The following is an 18,600-nucleotide window of genomic DNA, read 5'->3' as shown; positions in this document are numbered from 1 at the left end:
CCCCCACTCTGTCTTCAGGTGTTATCAAAGGGAAGGCAGATCCAGAAACTTTCCGCCACAACTATTGACCTAGGTTTTTGTAAAGAAATAAATCACTTTGTGGACTGATGAAGTTGTAAGACAGGGTATCCTTGTTACATTTTCGAATGAAGGACTCTCACTAGACTCTCAGTTGACACAACAGTATGACTGGATACACTCCACTCATAAATAGCAGGCTTTTCCTTTGGATTTCTGTCAATATACTCTGTTCACTGTATAACAGAAAAAAAGCCAGAATCACCCTTGACCTAATGGATGGTCAGCAACGCTACATTTTATGTTGAACATGTACTGTTCCCAATCTTTCTATCATAGAATTTCACAAATAAACTCAAAGAACAGAGGTAGACGAGGGCATTACAAGGAGGGGAAGCAGGGGATGAGAAAGAGACTACACAGATTGTGACAAAATTTCTGAGATTCAGGTCGTCCATCTTCTGGTGCAGCCTGGAATACGTATAATGAGCTGTACACTTAAGAGGACATTATGTCTGAGGGTGTCTGAGGATACTGCCTAACTGTAAATAATTCCCCCATGCTCAGTCCTCTTGTCTCTGTATGACATGGAGAGAACTTGTGGCTGCTTGGTTAAGTTAAGTAAAGACATTCTCCCATGAACTTTTGAGTTGTTCTCATTACACCAAAGTAAGTCAGACAGTCATTACACCAAAGTAAGTCAGACAGAAAGACAGGCAGGCAGAGACAGGCAGGCAGGTACAGGTAGGCAGACAGACAGACAATATGGTGTAAGATTTGAGCTGTTCAGTTAAAAAGACACAAGGTACATTCATGAATGTTGACACCTGACAACAACCAATAAAACAGTCACATTTCTATATACAGTGCCTTACAAAAGTATTCATCTCCCTTGGCGTTTTTCCTGTTTTGTTGCATTGCAACCTGTAATTTAAATTGATTTTTATTTGGATTTAATGTAATGGACTAACACAAAATAGTCCAGATTGGTGAAGTGAAATGAAAAAAATAACTTGTTTACATTTTTTTTAATTAAAATTAAAACGGAAAAGTGGTGCGTGCATATGTATTCACCCCCTTTGCTACGAAGCCCCTAAATAAGATCTGGTGCAACCAATTACCTTAAGAAGTCACAGAGTCTGCAACACCACTAAGCAAGGGGCACCACCAAGCAAGCGGCACCATGAAGACCAAGGAGCTCTCCAAACAGGTCAGGGACAAAGTTGTGGAGAAGTACAGATTAGGGTTGGGTTATAGAAAAATATCAGAAACTTTGACCATCCCACGGAGCACCATTAAATCCATTATTAAAAAATGGAAAGAATATGGCACCACAACAAACCTGCCAAGAGAGGGCTGCCCACCAAAACTCATGGACCAGGCAAGGAGGCCATTAATCAGAGAGGCAACAAAGAGACCAAAGATAACCCTGAAGGAGCTGCAAAGCTCCACAGCGGACATTGGAGTATCTGTCCACAGGACCACTTTATGCCGTACACTCCACAGAGCTGGGTTTTACGGAAAAGTGGCCAGAAAAAAGCCATTGCTTAAAGAAAAAAATAAGCAAACACGTTTGGTGTTTGCCAAAAGGCATGTGGGAGACTCCCCAAACATATGTAAGAAGGTACTCTGGTCAGATGAGACAAAAATGTATATTTTTGGCCATCAAGGAAAATGCTATGTCTGGCACAAACCCAACACCTCCCATCACCCCAAGAACACCATCCCCACAGTGAAGCATGGTGGTGGCAGCATCATGCTGTGGGGATGTTTTTCATCGGCAGGGACTGGGAAACTGGTCAGAATTGAAGGAATGATAAATGGCTGTTTTAGTCTTCCAGAGATTTGAGACTGGGACGGAGGTTCACCTTCCAGCAGGACAGTGACTCTAAGCATACTGCTAAAGCAACACTAAGGGGAAACATTTAAATGTTAAATGTCTTGGAATGGCCTAGTCAAAGCCCAGACCTCAATCCAATTGAGAATCTGTGGTATGACTTAAAGATTGCTGTACACCAGCGGAACCTATCCAACTTGAAGGAGCTGGAGCAGTTTTGCCTTGAAGAATGGGCAAAAATACCCCAAGAGACTGGCAGCTGTAATTGCTGCAAAAGGTGGCTCTACAAAGTATTGACTTTGGGGGGTTGAATAGTTATGCTAGCTCAAGTTTTCTGTTTTTTTGTCTTGTTTCTTGTTTGTTTCACAATAAAAAAAATGTTGCATCTTCAAAGAGGTAGGCATGTTGTGTAAATTGAATGATACAAACCCCCCAAAAATCTATTTTAATTCCAGGTTGTAAGGCAACAAAATAAGAAAAATGCCAAGGGGGGTTAATACTTTCGCAAGCCACTGTATATCAGAAGGAACATTAAGAAGCTCTGATTGGACATTGCTAGCCAGGGAAAGCATGGTAGAGGGCCATTGCACTTGTAATGTTACCCCACATTACCCTACTATAGATTAAAAGAGGTGCAGATTGCCTTGAAAATAACAAGTTCTTGACTATAGGGCTGCGTTTAGACAGGTAGCCCAATTCTGATCTTTTTTTCTCTCTAATTGGTCTTTTGACCAATCAGATCACCTCTGAAAAAGAGCTGATGTGAAAAGATCTGATATGATTGGTCAAAAGACCAATCAGATCACCTCTGAAAAAGAGCTGATGTGAAAAGATCTGATATGATTGGTCAAAAGACCAATTAGTGGAAAAAACATCAGAATTGGGCTGCCTGTCTAAATGGTTGAGTCAACCCTCGCATCACTACCACCTATCACTATGTCTCTTGGAACCTGGCCGACAAACACTAGCCCACTCTAAGAAAAGCCACTAGAACTGCTGTTAATAGTAAGTAGGCCTAGTATTGACTATTTTATGCCTTTAGTTCTTAGTGCCTAAATCCTGATGAAAGCTGTAACAGCACTTGCCATGCCACAGATAATCCTCAAGGATGACCTACTTGTAGCACCTGGCTGGTTTTGGATGGGTGGAGGATGGGGAAACACGCCATTGCAATTCCATGGATATGCAGTGGTCAAGTTCAAACATGACTGTCCGTGACAGATGAGAGGTTGTCTTTTATGACAACAAGCAAAGTGGACTAACAATTAAAACAAGTTTCTATTCTAAATATCTGTAGGCTATCTGTGATGTTTACTTTAATACCAGGGGCTTTACTTGTTGAGGGGGAAGGCAGGAGCTCCGGACATAAAAGGTAAGAAGGTAGATCAGGACGCTGGAACTAGAGTAAGCCTAAAGCTAAAACTTAAAAAAATAAAATAAAAATGATATAAGATGGCATAATAATAAAGTAATGCATAACCGGACTATGTAGGCTTATTAGGATTCATAAAATAAAAAAAACTGCTTAATCAGAGAGGTTGTGAACAGTTCAAACAAACACTTGTCCCTCGACCGGAAATTGCGTCACAAGTTGTGTCTGAATGCTGGGTCAGGTGACTTTTATTTTAAGGGTCCATAATAAACCATTTATAAATTGTTTGTGTTCAACATGTGTTAATCATTACTCCCACATTTTTAAACCATTTACCAATAATTAGTCAAGTATTTTGCAGTCTCTAATCCAAAGTGAGTGCTATTTATACTTCTGAATTTTTTTCAATGACTTGTGTAGTAATTTATCACAAAAACATTGGTAAACATTCCTGCAGTACATGATAAAAGAATAAGCACACAACACAGATGTGTTTAAGGAAATATATACATGTGTGAATAATCTACTAACATTTACAAATGTGGGAGTAACGACAAATAAATGGTGAGCAAACCGTTTGTAAATACCTTATAAATGGTTTATTATGGACCCTTAAAATAACAGCCAGGTCACCTGTGATACAAGTCAGTATTCGACATCCATCCATGTCTGAGGAACTCGGGAGATGACGTCGAAACCGGCCACTAGGTGCAACAGTGAGCGCTGTTACCTTCAAGTAGGTTTCGGTGTTGGGTGTTGTGAATGGGAATGGTGGATGGGCGAAAGTATCTTCCTCTGACTCCAAAGGTTGCAATTTTCAATCCAGTGATAGGAAATTGTTTTTGATATTTTTGTTTTAAGCCTATCCCAAACCTTAACCCTTACCTTAAACATTTGGAGGTAATGCCTAACCTTAAGAATTTGGGTTGAATGCCTGAACTTAACCCTGACCTTAAACAAATCTGAGTTAATGCATAAACTTAACCTTAAACACTTCGAAATTTGATGTTTGGAACAACTTCAAAATCTGATATTTGTGAAATATGGATGAACATCTACAGTTGAAGTCTGAAGTTTACATACACTTAGGTTGGAGTCATTAAAACTCATTTTTCAACCACTCCACAAATTTATTGTTAGCAAACTATAGTTTTGGCAAGTCGGTTAGGACATCTAATTTGTACATGACACAAGTAATTTTTCCAACAACTGTTTACAGACAGATTATTTCACTTATAATTCACTGTATCACAATTCCAATTGGTCAGACATTTACATACACACAGTTGACTGTGCTTTTCAACAGCTTGGAAAATTCCAGAAAATTATGTTATGGCTTTAGAAGCTTCTGATAGGCTAATTGACATTGTTTGAGTCAATTGGAGGTGTACCTGTGGATGTATTTCAATGCCTACCTTCAAACTCAATGCCTCTTTGCTTGACATCATTGGAAAATCAAAAGAAATCAGCCAAGACCTCAGAAAAAAAATTGTAGACCTCCACAAGTCTGGTTCATCCTTGGGAGCAATTTCCAAATGCCTGAAGGTACCACGTTCATCTGTACAAACAATAGTGGGACCATGCAGCTGTCATACCGCTCAGGAAGAAGACGCATTCTGTCTCCTATTGATGAACGTACTTTGGTGCGAAAAGTGCAAATCAATCCCAGAACAACATCAAAGGCCCTTGTGAAGATGCTGGAGGAAACAGGTACAAAAGTATCTATATCCACAGTAAAACGAGTCCTATATCGACATAACCTGAAAGTCCACTCAGCAAGGAAGAAGCCACTGCTCCAAACCTACCATAAAAAAAGCCAGACTACGGTTTGCAACTGCACATGGGGACAAAGATCGTACTTTTTGTAGAAATGTCCTCTGGTCTAATGAAACAAAAATAGAACTGTTTGGCCATAATGACCATCGTTATGTTTCGAGGAAAAAGGGGGATGCTTGCAAGCCGAAGAACACCATCCCAACGGTGAAGCACGGGGGTGTCAGCATCATGTTGTGGGGGTGCTTTGCTGCAGGAGGGACTGGTGCACTTCACAAAATAGATGGCATCATGAGGCAGGACAATTATGTGGATATATTGAAGCAACAACTCAAGACGTCAGGAAGTTAAAGCTTGGTCGCAAATGGGTCTTCCAAATGGACAATGACCCCAAGCATACTTCCAAAGTTGTGGAAAAATGGCTTAAAGACAACAAAGTTTAGGTATTGGAGAGGCCATCTCAAAGCCCTGACCTCAATCCCATAGAAAATTTGTTGGCAGAACTGAAAAAGTGTGTGCGAGCAAGGAGGCCTACAAACCTGACTCAGTTACACCAGCTCTGTCAGGAGGAATGGGCCAAAATTCACCCAATTTATTGTGGGAAGCGTGTGGAAGACCCAAGTTAAACAATTGAAAGGCAATGCTACCAAATACTAATTGAGTGTATGTTAACTTCTGACCCACTGGGAATGTGATGAAAGAAATAAAAGCTGAAATAAATAATCTATTATTATTCTGACATTTCACATTCTTAAAATAAAGTGGTGATACTAACTGATCTAAAACAGGGAATTTTTACTAGGATTAAATGTCAGGAATTGTTTAAAACTGAGTTTAAATGTATTTGACTAAGGTGTATGTAAACTTCTGACTTCAACTATATATATATATATATATATATATATATATATATATATATATATATATATATATATATATATATATATATATATATATATATATATTTGCTAAACAGGTGGGGCAAAAGAAATACAAAATAAATATATATATACAGTACCAGTCAAAAGTTTGGATACACCTACTCATTCAAGGGTTTTTATTTTACTATTTTCTAGGATTAAATGCCAGGAATTGTGAAAAACTTGGTATAAATGTATTTGGCTTAGGTGTATGTAATCTTCCGACTTCAACTGTAATTCTGACATGAGACTGTGAGAATTGGTAGTAAGATAAAATGTTACTGATTTAGGTATAGCTTAATCTCTGCTATTATTTTCCCTCTAAAGCTGTTTTAGGCCTACTTCATGATATAACATGTTACTTACATTTGATCCTGTCTTACCCACCTTGCACTGTCCGCAATTTCTCCTGATAGTCTTCCAGTCTAGCGTGTGGAGCGTGCACTTCTACCATGTGCGCACGGCAGAGCAAAAGGTCCTGAAATTGGATTGAAATGCCTACATTTGACAAGCTAGCCTAAGCTACTTATTATTTTATCTCCCACGAAAAAAAATGTTGTAGGGTTGCTGGTTCTTTAGCCTATCCTTTACATTGATGATTTTCAGACTGATAATATTGTAGGGATTTCAAGTTAGAGACACTGACCTTTAAGAGACAGATGACAATTCATGTTATGGTTATTTTCTTTGAAGTTTTGAAACTTTAGGGGGGATAACTCCTCATGGTCTGATCCTGTGGAAAGTGTCAGAGATTTTGCTATGGAATAAAACACAACAAAAGGTAATGATAGTCTTGGTACTTCTCAGATAATGATTGAGCCGGCTAGAGCCGGCTGTTTTAGTGTGGCGAGGTTTTTGTGAATAAATTAATCAAAATGTACGTTTTTAATGAAAATATGTCAATTATTATTTGAATATGTTGGTAACTCGTTGTATAAAAGTGATAATGCCCTCGAAGCCGGTGTTTGGAGGATATATTGGCACAGTTTGCCAGCCCGAGACGAACACCTGTGCCAATATATCCTCCTGTCACGTCCTGACCAGTAAAGGGGTTATTTGTTATATTAGTTTGGTCAGGACGTGGCAGGCGGTGTTTGTTTAGAGTGTTTCGGGGTTTGTTGGGCTATGTGTTTTTGTAGAGGGGTGTTTGTTTAGAGTGTATATTTCTATGTTCTAGTCTAGTCTTTCCAGTTCTATGTTTAGTTTATTGATTTGGCCTTCAATTGGAGGCAGCTGTTCCTCGTTGCCTCTGATTGAAGGTCCTATGTATAGGGGTGTTTTTGGTAATGGGAATTGTGGGTAGTTATTTCCTGTTTAGTGTATGTAGCACCTGACGGGACTGTTTAGTGTCGTTCGTTCATTTTTGTATACGTGTTTCTTTTGGTTTTTCCTTCTTTTACATAAATAAGAAGATGAGTATATATTTTCCCGCTGCACCTTGGTCTACTCAATATGACGGCCATTACACCTCCAAACACCGGCTTCCCGGGCTTTATCACTTAATTGTACAAAAGCTGATGAATCTAACCCTAAAATTGTGAAAACATTTTATCCATTTTATTTCCTGATAGTTGCTGGTTAAATGAAATCTACACATGACCTTCTAATCAGCAGGTTTGCATGAATGGGATTTTCAGCTTTCCATGGTGACGTCACCATGCAGTAGCCTAATTGGTAAATAGACCAATAAATAAGATAGTTTCAAACCTCTCTGCCAATAACAGCTAGTTTTTAGTTTCTAACTCCCCACTCAAACCACTCCCAGACAGTCATAGAAACATTTTTTGCTTGAGCAATTTTTTCCCATTTTAATGTACATTTTCTCCCAGAGAGAGAAAGAGCCAGTGACATTGGATCTTTTATAAGACCAGAGGAGGTCAAAGCAACTTCCCGCAGGGTTGGAATTAAAGTAGGCTGTGTGGTTGGTCTGATTTATGCACCGATGGTGGACTCAAGATCAAGGTCTAATTTTGGGCTTGATAAAGGTGGATGGAAAATATTGATTGTGCTAAATTCTGATTACGTTTGCAAGGTGACATTATAGACTTTTCTACATGCAGGGCATTATTGCTTTATGATGCAGACATTTATACTTTGATTACATTTGATTACTTGACACACAGGGTAGTTAACTCAAAAACACAATTGTCATGAATAACAGTCTTACAAACATACATAGACTGATTCAACACAATGTATATACAGTGGGGGGGAAAAGTATTTGATCCCCTGCTGATTTTGTACGTTTGCCCACTTACAAAGAAATGATCAGTCTATAATTTTAATCGTAGGTTTATTTGAACAGTGAGAGACAGAATAACAACAAAATAATCCAGAAAAACGCATGTCAAAAATGTTATAAAATGATTTGCATTTTAATGAGGGAAATAAGTATTTGACCCCTCTGCAAAACATGACTTAGTACTTGGTGGAAAAACCCTTGTTGGCAATCACAGAGGTCAGACGTTTCTTGTAGTTAGCCACCAGGTTTGCACACATCCCAGGAGGGATTTTGTCCCACTCCTCTTTGCAGATCTTCTCCAAGTCATTAAGGTTTCGAGGCTGACATTTGGCAACTCGAACCTTCAGCTCCCTCCACAGATTTTCTATGGGATTAAGGTCTGGAGACTGGCTAGGCCACTCCAGGACCTTAATGTGCTTCTTCTTGAGCCACTCCTTTGTTGCCTTGGCCGTGTGTTTTGGGTCATTGTCATGCTGGAATACCCATCCACAACCCATTTTCAATGCCCTGGCTGAGGGAAGGAGGTTTTCACCCAAGATTTGACGGTACATGGCCCCGTCCATCGTCCCTTTGATGCGGTGAAGTTGTCCTGTCCCCTTAGCAGAAAAACACCCCCAAAGCATAATGTTTCCACCTCCATGTTTGACGGTGGAGATGGTGTTCTTGGGGTCATAGGCAGCATTCCTCCTCCTCCAAACACGGCGAGTTGAGTTGATGTCAAAGAGCTCCATTTTGGTCTCATCTGACCACAACACTTTCACCAGTTGTCCTCTGAGTCATTCAGATGTTCATTGGCAGACTTCAGACGGGCCTGTATATGTATTCTTGAGCAGGGGACCTTGCGGGCGCTGCAGGATTTCAGTCCTTCATGGCATAGTGTGTTACCAATTGTTTTCTTGGTGACTATGGTCCCAGCTGCCTTGAGATCATTGACAAGATCCTCCCGTGTAGTTCTGGGCTGATTCCTCACCGTTCTCATGATCATTGCAACTCCACAAGGTGAGATCTTGCATGGAGCCCCAGGCCGAGGGATATTGACAGTTCTTTTGTGTTTCTTCCATTTGCGAATAATCGCACCAACTGTTGTCACCTTCTCACCAAGCTGCTTGGCGATGGTCTTGTAGCCCATTCCAGCCTTGTGTAGGTCTACAATCTTGTCCCTGACATCCTTGGAGAGCTCTTTGGTCTTGGCCATGGTGGAGTTTGGAATCTGATTGATTGATTGCTTCTGTGGACAGGTGTCTTTTTTACAGGTAACAAGCTGCGGTTAGGAGCACTCGCTTTAAGAGTGTGCTCCTAATCTCAACTCGTTACCTGTATAAAAGACACCTGGGAGCCAGAAATCTTTCTGATTGAGAGGGGGTCAAATACTTATTTCCCTCATTAAAATGCAAATCAATTTATAAAATTTTTGACATGCGTTTTTCTGGATATTTTTGTTGTTATTCTGTCGCTCACTGTTCAAATAAACCTACCATTAAAATTATAGACTGATCCTTTCTTTGTCAGTGGGCAAACGTACAAAATCAGCAGGGGATCAAATACTTTTCCCCCCCACTGTATTGCAGTGCTTTAGTCCACATAGCAGAGAAAATACATTATTCTGGCCAAATATGATGTCACAGGGTTGCATTCCCCTCAGAGAATCTCTAATGGCATGCCTATTGAATTGCAGTAAAAAAAAAAATTTAAAGGGCATAAATCCTCTTAAGAACATTTAAAATGACATTGTAATTGTCAAAATGAAAGCATGATGCAATGAACATAAATGGTGCTGAGGGGAGAGGTAATTACACTACGACATCATCAGCTTTAGGCCTGCCACAGATTTTTACCAAAGAGGCTGTGGAAACATGATATAAATATCAGAAGAAACAAAATCCCACATTTCAAATTTCCTGTCTGCAGCTCATGAGTAATTTTCAGAGGCTTAAAAAAACATTCACTCAGACAGGACACCTCAATAAACTTTCCGCCAAAGAACAAAATGAATCCTCTTTTATCATCCATGTCACCCCACTGTCTTCAGGTGTTATCAAACGGAAGGGAGATCCGGAAACTTTCATCCACAACTACAGTATTGACCTAGGTTTTTGTAAAGGATGAAATAATTGTGTGCACTGAGGAAGTTGTAAGACAGGGTATCCTTGTTACATTTTAAAATGAAAGACTCTCACTAGACTCTCAGTTGACAGAATGGTCTGACTAGATACACTCCACCCTTAGATTGCAGGCTCTTCCTTTGGCTTTCTGTCAATATACTATGTTCACTGTATAAGAAAACAAGCCAGAATCACCCTTGCTGACCTAATGGGCTGTCAGCAATGTTACATTTTATGTTGAGCATGTACTGTACTTTTCTATCACAGCATTACATAAATAAACTCGAGGAACAGAGGTAGAGAAGGGCTTTACAAGGAGGGGAAGCAGGGGATGAGAAAGACTACACAGATTATGACAAAATGTCTGAGATGCCTGAGAAGTAGGCCGTCCATCTTCTGGTGCAGCCTGGAACACGTATACTGAGCTGTACAGCTAAGGGAACATTGTGTCTGAGGGTATCTGAGGATACTGCCTGACTTTAAATAATTCCCCCATGCTCAGTCCTCTTGTCTCTGTATGACATTCTCCCATGAAATGTTGAGTTGTTCTCATTACACCAGAGAAAGTCAGACAGAAAACAGAGAGGCAGGCAGACAGATAGACCATATGGTGTTAGATTTGAGCTGTTCAATTAAAAAGACACTGAAGTACATTCATGAATGTTGACACCTGACAATAAACAATTAAACACTCACATTTCTAGATATTTCAGAAGGACATTTAAGAAGCTCTGATTGGACATTGCTAGCCAGGGAAAGCATGGTAGAGGGCCATTGCACCTGCTCTAGCAATATTTATGCAGTATCATTAACAAACTTCTCCCTGCACACACACGTGTCTCAGGGATCTATTTAATCTGTATTGCTGATGCGTTACAGATTACGTGATAGAAATGTAATTTCCAATTGAGCCGACATATGCAGTGTTTACCATGATTGCGCTCTCCGCTAAACACGGGAACAATGCTTTCAAATCTCAATCATGCTGTAACCCGGAACAATTGCGATACGGATTGAATAGAGACATTATTCTAAAAACGGAAAACATGTACTGGAGTAGTGCTCCAGATATTGTGTCCAAAATGATTGAACTTTGTTTAACAACAGGGAAATATGTATACTTTGAGATACTGCATAAATACAGCAATGCAGGTTGAACTGAATTGAGATCAGAGTCAAAGAAAGCTAATGTTCACAACTAAGTGTGGTATATGATTCCAGCAGGTGCCATATCAGGGTTGTAGTTGAATCACCAATATTGAAGTCCAGGTTTTCAAGACTCATGGAGATATTCAAATTCATGTCATTACAATTATGAGCAAATGTTTGTATAACATCAATACCTGGGTGTCCTCATATACTCACCTTTGATCAAGCATATGCATGTTCAGTAGTAGGGTAACGTGGGGTAACTGCCCCCCACGCCATAATTCTCACAGAAATGACTTTATGACACCAATTTTTCTTTCCCTTGCTGCAACTACTCTTGCTCAACTAAACTTTGTATCTGTCTCATCCAAAAAATGTAGGTCACTCTACCAAAACGATTCTGAGGTAAGTTGATCTAATATTTTTAAATTTACAAAAAGTTATAGAACCCCCCACCCCCCTCCATTGGGGCAACTTATAGGCAATCAGAATGGAGAAAGCCCATTAAAACCACTTAGAATGAATTTGTTGGCATCCTAGAATCAAGCATTACTCATAAAACATATTCAGAAAAATAAAATAGTCATACTGTCAAAAATGAAAGATATAGTGATATATTTCGCCTTATTGCACAGCCCTAGTAATATTTGACCTTAACTATTTCAGTGTAAGATTCCCTAAGTAAGAAATAGGAAGACTTTTATACAGCAGTTATAGAACACAGGAGGACAACAGTCTGAACAAGTTAAAAAAATAAGATACTATTTATTTATGATATTTAAAATGCTCATGAAAACCATGGATGTCCACACGCAAACTTAAGTCACTGAAGACAAACAGACGCCTTACATTACAAATAAAATGGGTTTGGAGGGAGGAGGCTGTTAACTTTATTTTGAAGATTCCAAAGAGAACAAACCACCAATAATGCAAAGTACATTGTCTATTAGCAGAGTCCGTTGCACAGGGTCACATAGAAGTGTATGTTTAATTGTATTGACTCCCTTGTAGTCGAAAAAGGGGGACGACATGATTGAAGTGTAGCTGATTTGCTGTTGAACCTCCATTTGTAACCAACAATTCAAACTTAAATGTGACACAAACTATTTCCCCACAGTCATTCAAATCTGGAACATACATAAGAATTGGTATAGGTCAACTCTTCTGTATGTTTTTCCCAACTCTCAGAGCATATTGCATTGCACTTTTTACAGGATATTCAATCTATTTCACAAAATATGCTGCTGTGCTATAGGTAGTACAAAGTTATGCAATAGTTTTATTTATAAAACATTGCTTAAGTACATAGGAATTATCTAATGTTATAAAAGGCTTGCAAGAAATGGCCCAGGGATGAGAAAGCAAATAGATCAAACAGTGCTGGTAAATGAAAGAATGGTTATCAGAGGCAATAGTGTTTGATGTTGTGAAATACTCCATAATGGGAAATGGCAAACCCTTATCAAACAAGATTTGAGCAGCTCTTTGACAGGAGCATCTGTGCCCTTGGTCAAAACCATGCGCGGTAAACAACTCTCTGTTTGTTCCCCTCTCAGTCTCAAGGCAGAATCCCTTGCCTGCTAGCGAATGTTGAAGTCAGGCGGTGATATAATTAGTTATTAATCGCTGCCAACAAGTAGAAATGTCACCATTTCCAAAGTGGACGAGAGTCTCTAATTATTTCCTATTACCATGAAAGGAAAATGCCAAATATGTTTGTGATTTATACAGATAAGAGGACAATATACCATTGACACCTCCATGACACACAGCCCCAACAGACCACAGAAAGCACAGCAGTGAAAATCAATTTAATTACTCATCTTTCATATCTGTCACTTTAAAACAACAACTGAAACAGTCAAAACCTGCAAAAAAATAAACCATTAGACATTGTTGATTGCTTTAAAAAAGGCCAATTAGTACATAAAGAGCTAAATTAGTGAAAGCATGCAAATACTACTATAGAATATGACAGACTGTCCTCTATTCTGTTGAGCACGGGAATCAGAAAAGAAAACGTACACAATTTTTTTTTCCTATGATCAGGAAGTGTGAGAGACTACTATGACATTATTTCAGGTCTCAAACAGGGAAAATTATATAACTGTCCAGATTGTTTTAGAATGAGAAATGGCTTTATTACATCTATACGGATCACCACTGTAGGTTGTATATGGATGACATTGAAGGTCTTGTGTTTGGATTTGGCACCTTGTAAGATACCTTATAAAATGCAGCAGCTAGAATGATGGGATACCTTTATCACTTGTATTAGTAAGCTATAATAAAGCATTATTTACAGAAAAAAAATCACAGAAATGCCACCCACTTGTCCTTTACAAATGCAACAAACATGGGTGTGGTTGGTAGCTGCTTTGTCTAAATTAGTTTAACATTGGTATTCTGTAGTATATGATTTTCAGGTTCTTAATAAATACCAGACAGAGGTATTTTTACTTCATTCAAAGCAAAGGAGTTGACAATGTCAGATAAAAACAATAAGTTATATCCTTTTTCTAAAGTATTTATAAAATTAAATACTTTGATACTGAAGCCTAACTAGCTGCATTTTATTTTTCCTTACACGCTGACTGAGAAAATGTAAGGGAGGACACCTCTACCAGCAATGACATTTTGTCCTCTTTCAGTGTTCAACAATCAAATTTTAAGTTCATAAAATGTACAACAAGTAAGGAGGAGTGACAGGTGTACAGGATCGATGGAAATACAGTATGCCAGAAAAGAATGGCACTGTCTAAAGCCTTTGTACTTTTTCCTAGCAGGTAGCAACTGAGAAACCTTCCCCTGATACGTTTTATATTACATTATGGTTTGAGGGGATAATGTATCTGGGACTTCTGTTATTTGTAAAAATTATACACGGTGTATACAAAACAAATTGTGACTCGCATTAGCTGAATGTCTGTTGAATAACCAATGTGAAAACGGTACGTGTATGTTTGGTGTGTACATTACCCTTCAGAAGTGTCATTTGTTTTTCCATATTGTTGGTTGTATTCATTTGGTTACTTTAGCCATGTAAAAGTTCACTGTCTGAGATTTTGTTTTCAGTCTAGGTCTAGGACACGTCAACATGAAGTCCTATACAGCAAAGGAACCCAACAGTGTGTGACAGACCAACAGACAAGTGACTGACTACAGGCTTGTTTGAAGTTCAGTTCAGTCAAGCATTCTTTAACTGTGAGTGGCTACTCTGCAATTTAATCAAATCAGCCTATTGAACAAACATAACGGGAAAAAAAAGAGTTGCAGCAATGCTAATTCAGCTTATTAAAATCATTTATTGTGCTCCAGAAGAGTAATTACTATTTAACCAGAAAGAAAGACAAGTGACAAATAATCTACAATACAACTGCCATACCCACTCACATAGCGCCCTTTTCACAGACATTTTGAAAGAGCGATCACCCTTTGACAGATCTTAAAGATCTTCATAGATCTCAAAGATGTTGAGAAGCGTTTTATATAAAATGGCACTCGTTGCATTACATTCATTCACAATGCTTGACCCTCCTCTGTCTGGGTAACACAGGTTAGGCATGAGCCACATGGTCACATTATAGTTTCAGGTACCCCCCCCCCCCCCTTCTTTCTCTTACCTTCTAGAAGTCCTGCATGAACATTTGGAAAAGCTCTCCTTCACCACTGGCTCATACAATTTTAACACCACTCTGAGGGAGCATGATGGAGAGAGTACAGTGAGCAGCAACTATCCATATTCATACCTAATTGAAAATGGGGGGTGCACAGAGTGAGCTGTTATGGGAGGGAAGGAGGATGGGAGAGGAGAGTAGAACAGGTTGGCTCATTTCTAACTCTGTTTACAATCCTGGGGGGGGGGCTGGCTTATAATGTTACTTGATCATTTATCCTTAGTGCAATTCCATGTTTAATTCGCTGGGCGGTTCTCTCCCTCCAAGTGTCATTTCTCCAATGAGGAGCCTTGTTAAGAGGTCACAGCACTGTGATACAGGCTGGTGAAACTGCTTGGGTGTTAGTTTTGGGACACGTGAAGGTTTTGTTATAATTTATGTTCACCTCCCCCAGAAAAGCTACACCTTGTCTACATCTCATTGTTTGGAAGTGTATGTTTTTACTTTGAATGACTGTAGAGCGCCAGTAAGTAAAGGAGGTGGAGCGAATGTCACAGGAAAATGGCAGTGGTATTATGTTTCTTACTATTTTATGTCTTACTTATGAGTCGTCTCTTACTAATGTATTTGTCGTCTCCACTCTCTGCTTGAGTACAGCAGGCCTTTTTTTTGTTTAGAGAGAACTATTTTCCCCTCAGCGGCTTCCTCCTTTAAGCTATTCACTCTGGTTTGTATTGTATGACACATTATTACTCCACTTGCCTGCGCTAGCTGGCAGAGGGAAGTTGCACTCTAGCACTGCGAGGGCAGGAACACTCACTGGGGCTGCCTAAGGGTTCGTGGGACAGTCATGGTAGCATGCCGACAGGCATGTACAATGTGACACCAAGGCATGTGTAAACTATGCTAAAGAAAAAGGAGAACTAAAAGTCCAGAAAATCTGATATGATACAGTACAGCATCTTCAGTAGAAAATAAAAAAACTGGCAAATGGTATTTACTCTGAGAGACGAGGGTGATGGCAAACCGGTTCTACTGCAGTGAGCAAGAATCTGACTGATCACTGTTCCCTGCCTGGGAGAGGTGTACCATGGGAGTTCCTGGATCACTATCTCTCTCTCTCTCTCTCTCTCTCTGTGTTGAGTTGCAGTGACGACAGGATGAGAGGACCCCCTAATCAACCATGTCAGCGGAGGGCCTCCTCGCTTCAATTACACATTTATACGCATTAATCTTTAAACAGCGCTACGGAACATACTCTATGAAAGGATAATAGGAGGAAAGAAAATCTATGCAGTCAAGAGGTTCTACTATTTCCTAGTCTTCACCTTCCCTTCTTCATAGCCCTGGGCACGCTTTGTGTTCAGGAATCATTCATATGAACCCCCCCCAAAAAAGGATCAACAGTGCAGGTAATTACTTTTCTACATTAAAGTGGTCTTGAACTAGTCAAGAGTGGTGATAAGAAACCCAATATGTATAATATCAAAGAACATTGATCCAAACTAAAAGAGTACAATGAAAGGTCCCTCCATTGGGATCCCAAACAGCGAGTGATTCACCACTATCAAAAAGTTGTACCAACACAAATTGTACAAAACTAGTCCTTATACCCATGTTCACTCAAGCTATTGTGTATGTACTGTAGTTACCATAAGCCCACCCTCCCCTGCTGTCCCCAATTATGACCCATGACCATTACCCATGTGACCATTCCCAAAGTCCTGTGGATTTGTAAGCTAATCAGTAGTGTTCCTTCAAACCAATCCAATGGGGATGAAAAGTATTCTTAATTATGACTTAATCAGCAGAACAGCCATCAAGCAGATAAATTGTCATGCGCGTCGTGCTAAAAATATCCAGTATCCTTTGTCCTCCAGCTCTCGGTATAGACAGCACTTGTGTGATGAAGCTGTATCTGCCAGAAAGCCAGTGGATCCCCCCTTTTTTGTTCTGCTGGCAGATTTGCGGTATTGACGCCCAAGAAGGACTTAAACAGCATTGGTGCTTTGTGTACATATCTAGATATGTAAATAGGTTCTATACAATAAAACTGTTCCCCAAAAATAAATTGATGAAAAGAATCCAAGACATTTAAAAAATGTCTACATTGTGCATATTCTTTAAGAGTTTTCCCCCTCTCTGTAGATAGTTTTTGTCATATCTTACACTGCCTCTACTTGTAGAGTAACACATGCCTAAATTGGTTAAGCGGCATCTCATCTTGGCTCCAGAAAGAGTAATCTACAGTTTGATGCCTCAGGAAAACAATATGTTTTCTTTCATTTACAAAGCGGCCCTGCTACTCCTCTGAGGCTCCACTGAGGTTTCTCTCTTTTCCATGATAACAGGGTCAAGCAATCGTTTATAAAATTCCGAAGGCGATATCTATAGCTGGAAAAGTTGACCTTGTTATGTTGCAATACCAGAAATAAAAATGATCCTTCTCTTTATGAATTTTTTCATTTGAAATATTTTTGTACTTTTAATCATATCTTCTTTTATATAAAATGAAATTATTCTCCCGTCCCAGCAACATTCCTATATTCCTTTCATATATTCACAGGAGTAGAAGTTATTCCACATCCGTTTGATTCAGGCTGGGTGTGAGCTCTGGCGTGTGCTGTGTGTGTCAGCGTCCGTCCGTCCGGCTATACCCTGGTGGTGGAGTGTGAGTGTGGGTGAGGCAGGGTGTTGTTCTGTCCACTACTGGGGAAGGTGTTGAAGTTGTGCAAGGACTGGCGGCCCTGCATGGTGTTGGGGATCATGGTGATCGTGTTTGGGGTCATGAGGGGGATGTCGTCCGGAGAGCGTCGCATGGCTAGCGTGTAATCTGGCGGGCAGGCAGTTCTCAGAACCACCTTGTGTGGGTGCATGGCATCACACTCATGGTCCAGATCCGTGTGCTTCATCTGCAGGGACATGATCTCCTCCTCCTGCGTGTGCGCCAGGTCGTTGGTCGTGTTGCGCTGGGGGCTGCAGCGCCGGTGAACGTCGTGCCGCCGCTTGTCCTTCTTGTAGTAGAGTGCCGCAAAGGCCAGGATGTTGAGGAAGAGCAGCGAGGCGCCCACGGCAATGGTGACGCTCAGCTCTGTGGAGTAGTCTCTCTGGTCCACCAGGAAGGGCTGGTTCTGACTGTCCTGGGTCTCGGTGGGGAAGGGAGGTGGGTTAGGCCTCTTGGTGTTGACAGGGATCTTCTTTGGTGTCCTGGGGGTGACCTCTGGTGGGGGGACCTTGGTTGTGGTGGAGATGATCTGGGTGACCTCGTTCAGGCTGTGGAGGTGGGGCACCAGCTCCAGCCACAGGTTGACCTTGTTGGCTCGGTAGTGCTCCTTGACTCGGGGCTTCAGGCCAATGTGGAGGTACAGCTGGTCCTTCTGGTTGTAGCGCGTCCACGCCACCTCCTCGAAGCGGTTAGGCTTGGTGTGGATGAACTTGGTATCCTGGGGGACTGGCTGGTTGGGGTCACTGCAAGGGAAAAGGGGAACTTAGTATGAGTAAAGCACCACTACACAGCATGAGGAATGGAGGCTACTTCCAGCAGAACGAGCACCATTGTCTGGGAATGGC

General features: G+C 40.3%; 1 protein-coding gene across 3 annotated transcripts in view; it reads right to left on the bottom strand.

The window, feature by feature from the left end:
* Positions 1-14,698: 14,698 nt before the first annotated feature.
* LOC106613924 (neuroligin-1) overlaps positions 14,699-18,600 on the bottom strand; it is a 330,971-nt gene continuing 327,069 nt past the window's right edge. For all 3 annotated transcript variants that reach the window (XM_045687594.1, XM_014216730.2, XM_014216732.2), the window contains one exon: positions 14,699-18,498. In XM_045687594.1, coding sequence (XP_045543550.1) covers positions 17,682-18,498 — 817 coding nt within the window. In that variant the 3' untranslated portion in view covers positions 14,699-17,681. The remainder of the gene's footprint in view (positions 18,499-18,600) is intronic.

Source organism: Salmo salar, chromosome ssa10 (assembly GCF_905237065.1).
Source record: "Salmo salar chromosome ssa10, Ssal_v3.1, whole genome shotgun sequence".
Lineage (NCBI taxonomy): Eukaryota > Metazoa > Chordata > Actinopteri > Salmoniformes > Salmonidae > Salmo > Salmo salar.
This window is presented reverse-complemented; position numbering and strand designations above follow the sequence as displayed.